The 8,489-nt window shown below is 40.8% G+C and overlaps 1 protein-coding gene across 1 annotated transcript; it reads right to left on the minus strand.

Moving 5' to 3' along the window:
- Positions 1-270: 270 nt before the first annotated feature.
- LOC103276272 (protein mago nashi homolog) lies at positions 271-706 on the minus strand. The gene is given in 2 exon segments (XM_008073681.1): positions 271-582; positions 584-706. Coding segments are annotated over 2 exon segments (435 nt in total).
- Between the last annotated feature and the right edge of the window lie 7,783 nt (positions 707-8,489).

The raw sequence follows: 8,489 nt of genomic DNA on the forward strand, positions 1-8,489 counted from the left end.
GATGTCATTTCATTGTCTTCTGGCTTGCATTGTTTCTGATGATAAGTCAGTTGTAATCTTTATTGTTGTTCTCTTATAGGTAATACATCTTTTTTCCTCTGGCTGCTTTATTTATTTATTTTAAAAAGTTGTTTATAAAAATTGGGTTTTATCACATATTTATTAAAGACAATCACTTAAAGTTTATAAAAAAATATTGCCCTGATAGACACAAAATATTTCTGAAAATAGTAACTATTCCACCCCCTCATGTCCACACCAATATTTAATTTAGATTGGCTTCATCCTGAAGTGTAATCCAGTAAGACTGAAGACCAAACACTTTAGGTCCCGGACAAGAAAATAAAATACTTGTAAGCCTTCTAGATTGATGGACATCAATAAGAGAACCAGTTTTTGATTTGTAAAGGAAATGTGTTCATCTCCAATGATGATTTCAAGCTCCTGCCAGTCCACCTCATCAGGAGGAGGCCATAAAACATCATCCTGTTTGGTAATTTCACTGTCATTAATTGTTCTCTTCAGTTTCTTCATCACGCTTTTATGTACATAAGACTCTTTACTGATCATGACATCATTTTTTGTAATTGCTGTTGTCGGCATATCTCAATTTCCCATTGGGTTGGAACTCAAATTCTAAGAACTCGTGACTGAACTTGCCCTTGGGACCTATGTAGTAGTAACATATATGAAAGTCACTCTCCATGACTCACAAAAGGCAACCAAGACTAAACTTTAAGAGTAAACCTTGCTGGGTGCAGTGGCTCATGCCTGTAATCCTAGCATTTTGGGAGGTGGAGGCAAGAGGATTGTCTGAACCCAGGGCCAGACTAGCCTGGGTAACTTGGTAAGTCCTTGTCTCTACAAAAAAAAAAAAAATATAGCCAATCATGGTGGCATACGCCTGTAGTTCCAGGTACTTGGAAGGCTGAGGTGGAAGGTCAGTAGGTCAAGGCTTCAGTGGCCATGAGGTTGCCACTGCACTCCAGCCTGAGTGACAGAGTGAGACTCCAACTTAAAAAAAAAAAAAAAAAAAAAGAGTAAGCCTCACTCTCCTCTGGCTGCTTTGAAAGTTTTCTCTTTTTCTTTGGTTTTCAGCAGTTGGCTATGTCATGAATAGCTGCAGGTTTTTTCTGTGTGTTCTTATGGGGTTTTGTGTGTATTGAGTTGATGTTTTTTGACCAAAAAAACAGCATAACCCCTATGCCCCACCCTCCCTATTCACCTGATCTTGCCCCATGTGACTTCCCCCCGCCCTGGGTGAAAAAAAGAGAAATGTTTTGTTGATGTTGAAGAGATGAAACTGCTTCATTTGTCTGTATGTGGTCAGCCAGTTTTCCCAGCTCCATCTGCTGAATAAAGTATCTTCTCCCTGGTGGTTTTGCCAAAGATGATTTGATTGAGAGATTGAGTTAATGCTTCTGGAATCTCGATCCTGTTCCATTTGTCTATATGCCTATTCTTGTACCTATACCAGGCTGTTTTGATTATTGCAGCCTTATTGTAAAGCTTAAAGTCTGGAAGTATGATACCTCCTGCTTTGTTTCTTTTGCTGAGGATTGTTTTTTTGTTCCCGTATGAATTTCTGTATTGTCATTTCCTTCAGCCTCTCTAATCATCAGAGAAATACAAATCAAAACCATACTGAGATACCACCTTACCCCAGTAAGGATGGCCCTTATTAATACATCAAAAACAATAGATGTTGGCGCAGGTGCAGAGAAAAGGGGATGTTCTATACTGTTGGTGGGAGTGCAAGCTAGCCAACCTATATGAAAAATAGTGTGGTGATACCTAAGGGAACCAGAAATTGACCTTCCATATGATCCAGCAATCTCCCTCTTGGGAATGTATCCAGAGGAGCACAAATCGTAATACAAAAAAAGATACCTGCACACACATTTTCATTGCTGCACTATTCACAATAGCAAAAACATAGAATCAACCCTACTGCCCATCAAAAGTAGACTGGATAAAGAAAATGTGGTACATATACTATGCAGCGATAAGAACAAAATCATGGACTTCTCAGCAAACTGAATAGAATTGGAGACAATCATTCTCAGCGATCTATCACAGAAACAAAGAACCGAAAACCACATGTTCTCACTCATAAGTGGAACATGAACATTACTAAGAATAGCACAAGGAAGGGATCAGCAATAGCGGGACACTGCCAGGGAAGGGAGGAAGTGGGGGCACTTAACAACATAAAGGGTACCTGATCCTAAACCAGGAGACAAGAGGACCAGTTGGAGGCCCAGACTTCACCCGCTCATAGATTTCCCAATACTGACTTGTACCCCACATCTTTAAAACAAAGTATGAAAACATAAGAATAAATACACACATTTTAATAAACAAATTCTGGGTTTTTGGGAGGTTTCCCTTCATGCACACACACATATTATATTACCCCATTCTCCTTCCTTTGTTTCTCTGACTCCAATAACAAGTATGTTGGATTACTTGATATTATTCCATGGGTGATTGAGGTCTGTTTATATTTTTCAGTCTTTTTTTCTTTCTGTGCTTCAATTTCTAGTTTCTATTGCCCTGTCTTGAAGTTCATTGATTCTTTCTTCTACAGTGACCAATATGCTGAAAAATCCATCTAGATTTTTAATTTCAAATATTATACTTTTCAATTCTAGAATTTCCATTGTTTTATTCGATAGTTTCTATTTATTTGTTGAGATCACCTAGTGGCTCACTCACTATGTGCCTTTAAATACTTGAACATATTAATAGCAGTTGTTTTTATAGTTCTTGTGGGACTAGTTCCAACAGCTGTGTAAGCCCTAGGTCTGATCTATTTCCCCCACCTGCACCCCATGCCTTTATATGCGGGACACCTCTATGAGACAGCTGCCTCTCAAAATTCTAGACAGGAAACAGAGCACAAATCAACTACCTTGGGATCCCCAAACTTTAAGTTAGATTTCATCACTCCCTTTGATCCCTTCTAATACTTATGTCAAACTTTCTAAATCCCCTTACCTCCTTTACTAAACTTTTAAAATTTATCTTTATTTTTTATTCTAGAGACAAAGTCTTGTTCTGTTACCCAGGCTGGAGTGCAGTGGCATGATCATAAGTCACTGTAGCCTCAAACTCCTGGGTTCAACCAATCCTCCTTCTTCAGACTCCTGAGTAGCTAAAACTACAGGTGCACATTACCACATTTGACTAACTTTAAAAAATTGTTATAGAGATGTGGGGCATGGGGCGAGGGTAGGGCTCACTATGTTGCCTAGGCTGGTCTTGAACTCCCGGCCTCAAACAATCCTTCCACCTCAGCCTCTCAGAGCAGGGGGAATAAACGCATGAGCCACTGCACCTGGCTCTTTTCTTAACTCAAAGAATGTTTTTAGTCTAGAATGAGGGACTGGTGCTGAAAGTGGAAAACCTTGGCTCAGCTAGAACTCATTGACTGCCAATCATTGTCAGTCTTTTACCTGGATCGAGGTTTTCTGAACTAGAAGGTGAGAATTTAACCTATTGGTCGTCTGACCTCAACATGCCACCTGCCTCCGCCCCCTCTTCATACCTCCAGGGAATACCAGTCACTCCAAGCAGGTTGCAAGTGTGAGGCGGGAAAGGGCAAGATGGGGAAAGATGAGGAGAAGAAAGAAATGGGCGGTTGGTACTTTCAGTTATTACCTTCTCACACTTTTTCCCAGTGAGATCATGATCATGTTAACCAGTTTGGCAATGCAGGCAAAGTGGCTTCCCTCTCCGCTCTATAAATTACACATGCATTGCATGGATCTGGCTGCAGACTTCAGGGAGAACACAGCTATTTTTCAACTAACAGTGTTTAAGGCTGATTTTCATTTCCAAGGCAATCTAAAACATTAATGTAAGCTGATTTTAGATCCTCTGGCCACTGCCTTATAACTGAAAACTTTGTATATTGTATATTCATCTGCAAGATGAGATTCCTTAAAGTGACAGAGTCCATTTTAATGCAGCTCTTATTGTGGGATTTGTGGGACCCAGGGATTTGTGAATGTATTCTTAGAGTATAATGATAATTTTTTTTCTTTAGAAGGAGTCTGTATATTACACAAGTTTGAGAAAATCGATTTGTACACTGTATTATATAATAAGACAGGGGTTGTCAACCTGTAGCTCATAGGCCAAATATGGCCAGTAGACTGTTTTTTGTATGGCCTGCCAGCTAAAAATTGTTTTTACATTTTTAAAATTTAAAAAAAAATACAGAAAAAAGAATATGTGACATATTTCATGTTGCCCACAGAGCCTAAAATATTTGCTGTTTTTTTTTTTTTTACAGAAAACTTTACCAAACTTTGGAATAAAGGCTGAAGGGGTAGGAATGCCTCTGTCATGATGGAACTGTGACTCAAAGTGCTCATCTCTACCTTTTTTGGAGTTCACAGGAGGTAAGGTGGGTACCGCAGCCTGTTTTTATTAGTTGAGCCTTCACTTAGACATTGCCTGCAGAGAGTAATTGTACTCATGGTGGTGCACTGCCTTTCTCTGTTCAATGGGCACGACAGCATGGACCGCCTTATGTGGGACAGACACATCTGAAGCCACAGTGTAAGTTCTTGAGAGAGAAGCACCTCTCCAGCTAAGAAGGGTGGGCAACGCAGAGCTGCCTCTGTGCAACATGGCCATCTTGAGGCAGAGCTCCTCTCTTTTTCTTGCTATTTGTCCACTGGTGAGGACATGTGTTAATGAGAAAACAGAACGTGAATATCATCTTCCTGCTGGGTGATCCTTTGAGTCTTCTAGGCCTTTGGGATGCCCCTGTGGGATGGTGGCATGTATTATGTTAGGTGCTGGTGGTGAGCAATGCCATTCATTATCTGCATGGCTTTCAGACTGTCTGTCAGCCTTCTTATGGCAATAAATAAGTGACTGTGGATCTCTAGAGATCGAAAGTCTTCTCTTTTTGTGTAATGGCCGGGTGAAAAGGGGCTGAAATATATAGCTCTCCTCCAACATTCCTTTATCATCCTGCTGTTCCATATTTAAGTGCTATTATCTGGAAGTCATTCTTCTCAGCAATAATTTGAAAGAAAGTTGCTTACAAAGGCATCAAGCAGAGGGGACAACTTGGGTGGAATTGAAATGGGAGAGAGATTGAATTCTAGGTTAAGTCCCCAGTCTGTCCCTTGAAACTAAGGCATATAGATGAGAATGTAAACAGAAAACAGTGGGTAAACATGCTGGAATGTACAGTGGGTAATGGATATTGAGGGATGATCTTGTCATGCATGCTAAACAGATATTTTTATGAGTTTAAATTTAATTAGCATCTGGAAATTAACAAGGCTAGAAAGAAGGGCAATGTGTTTTTAAGTGATGGCGATGGATTGGTACTGTTTGGAGCATATAGATAAATGAAGATTTAATTTGTAATGCATAATGAGCCAGGTGCCTATAAAATAATTTGTTTTTCAGGTTGCCATCACAGAACAAAACAGTAGAACCATCCAAGGTCAGGCGACTACTGTTATTAGTTTTTTTCTTTGGTTAGATGTTAACATCAGTTTTGTAGATGGATATTGATTTGTATTACTCAAGTTGGATAATGTAACTTTTTTTCATTGTCATACCCTCTATTTCTTCTTTAGGGAATGGGGCATAAAAATAAATTTTTTGGTCTTACATCTTTGTATATTTACCTTAAGTATATAAATATGTATGTGTTGAGTCAGGGTAGTCTCCTGGAGGAAAGGGGAATTAACTTCTGTATCTTCTATTTTAGTACCTTCTACTATTTAGAGTATTATTATTATTATTATTTTTGGTGATCTTTCTGTAAGGGAGCCTGAGAAATGAACTTTACCTATAGGGTAGAAAAAAAGAGTACCGTTCAGTCTGAAAATGATATAATTCCTGATCTTTCTTTGGTCACAAACTGTGTGGATCTCTCTAAAGTATAAATTGAGGTGGCTCCTTGTATCCCAAATGGTGCTGAATTTGGGTTGAAGTCAGGGTGCTATGGAAGGAGAATCACGTGGGCTTGGGTTAAAGTCAGAGGCAGTTCCATTGGGAGAATCTGTTCTCCTGTGGTGGTTAGCCCTTTGAGTGGAGCACAGGATATGTGTACATGAATTGAGCCTGTAGGTCTTCTACTTCATAGACTGAAGGAGGCAAGAGGGTAATGTTGGCTCTTACAGACTCAATCACAAGTTAAGTAGCTCAAGAGTTATATGGGGCACCCTTGTAGACAGTGGCTCATGGGTAAGGAGAGGGTGCACATCTGAGGTATAGGTCTGTAGAGTGAAACCTTTTTCTAGTATCGATCTTGCAACTAACTCCCTTTCTCCCTCTCTGAAATGTGAGCTGTGAGAGTCATCTGGGGTGGAAGAGAGGCCAGGGCTGCAGTGTGTTTATTTATATCAGAAATGAATTTGTGTTTCTGTTTCATCATTTTCTTTTTCTTATTTATCCCTAAGGAAGTGCATTTTAGTGTGTGTGTGTCTGGGTTGGTGTGGGTGGGCCATACAGGTGTCATTGTTTCTGTTGGAAACTCAATAACTCATATAGGTGTCTAGGGTTGTGGGAGGGTGCATGGAAGGTCATCTAGTGCAGCCATTTTCAAAGCTAGCTCTGCAAATAGGCCCCTCCAGGGAGCTTTGAAAAATTCAGATTCTGGGCTCTACTCCTGGAAATTCTGATTTAGTCATTCTGAGGACCTAGGAATTGCTGTTTCAAAAAAAGCAGCCCAGTAGTTTCTGACGGGTAGCTGGGCTTGTGAACCTCTGAGCCAGTTCAACTCTAGTTTGTAAGTAAAAGCATACTTAAATCTTCCCAGTATACGGAGACTATAAATGCTAGATGATGCATAAAATTATGATTTTTTTTGGGGGAGGAGTCCAGGGTCTTACTCTGTCACCCAGGCTGGAATGCAGTGGTGCAACCACACGTCACTGCAACCTCCAATTCCTGGGCTCAAGCAATCCTCCTGCCTCATCCTTCCAAGTATCTGGGACTCCAGGCACTTGGCTAATTATTTTATATTTGTAAAGACAAGGTCTCTTTGTGTTGTCTAAGCTGGTCTTAAACTCTTGGCCTCAAGCGATCCTCCCACCTTGGCCTCTCAAAGTGCTGGGACCACAGGCATAAGTCACTGCACCTGACCAGAAAAAATCACGCACTTTGACATTAGCATGACTTTGCCATCTTTGGGCCTTCTTTGTTTCTTTTTGACCCTTTAAAAGCACAAACTCTAGCCTCTTTTTTCTTCTTGCACTAGGAAATATTCCACCTGACCCAGGTGTTGGAGATGGGAGTCGTTGTGGTTCCCAAGGTCTGGGACTTGGTTCTGTCACATGCAAACTATTTAAGAGGGAGCATGAGTAATGCAGAGCAGGCCAGGAGTAACACAGGCAAGACCTTGTGAAGCTTCCTGCACTGGGCCTTGACGTGCCCCAGGGAGTCCAGGCGGCTTTCCTGCCAGCCTGAGGTGCTGAGGTCAGTACACTAAAGAATCCACCCTGAAAAAGGAGAGGGCAGGAAGGTGACTGGAAAATGTTGTTTTAAAATGAGTTGGACCTTCACAGAGTCCTAGAGGAAAAATACATTCAGAAACTATGTTCTTGTCATTGTTTCTAAAGCTTTATGGTGAAGAATTAGAGCCTGTTTCTAAGACAGGGATGCTTTTTATTTCGGGGATTTTGAAATGGGGTTTCTGGAGGTTGGAGGCACACAGAGGGGAGGGCAAGGAGGAGCTGTCAGCTGCCATGCAGGGAGCACTCAGAATAAGGCCTGAGAGATTTACATGGTGTTTATGTGTGGATAAGGCCATGGTGGGAAAACCGTCCAGCTCTTCATTGACAAGCCTTTGTTTTGAGATAAATGTAAACAGGGCCGTAAAGAGAGTTTCACGTTTGTACAAGTGCCTTTTATGAACAATAGTTTCCATCCATTTAATAATGACCTTGGCACTTTCATAAGAACAGCACATTTCTCAATCTGTCCCTGGCTTTGCTGAGGAGCGGTCACACTTCCTGTCCATTTAATCGCTTCTCCCATCTGGGAAGCACTGGGCTCTCCGGAAGACACCTGTTTTCTCGCCTGTTATTTTCAAAGCTTGGGTTTCTGCTGGCCCTGATGATTGTGAGTGAGGAGAAGGGGACAGAGGGCCAGGACTATTTGTCCTGAAGGAGAGACACCCCAACGTGTCCATGAAAGACCCCCTACCACATCAGTGCCTGACTGAATTCCCAAGTGAGGCTGGACATTGTTCATGTACTTTTTCCTTAGTAAAGGTGGCTTGAATTTATTTTATAAAAAAGGAGTTCATGGAGAATGGGAAAAAAAAAGGATTTTGAAGAAGAATTTGAATCAGAATTAGAAGAAAAAACATACATAGAGTTAGAGAAGGAAAACAAAAATCTCAATTAGTTTAGAAAAATCCTGTGTCCTCAGGAGAGTAGCGCCTGTCTTTGGAAGATGATTTCTTGGTGTACCCATGAGTAGATTTTTTTGGTATTTGGTAAAGAGAA

The sequence above is a fragment of the Carlito syrichta genome, unplaced genomic scaffold (assembly GCF_000164805.1).
Source record: "Carlito syrichta isolate Samal-C Ts95f unplaced genomic scaffold, Tarsius_syrichta-2.0.1 Scaffold316017, whole genome shotgun sequence".
Lineage (NCBI taxonomy): Eukaryota > Metazoa > Chordata > Mammalia > Primates > Tarsiidae > Carlito > Carlito syrichta.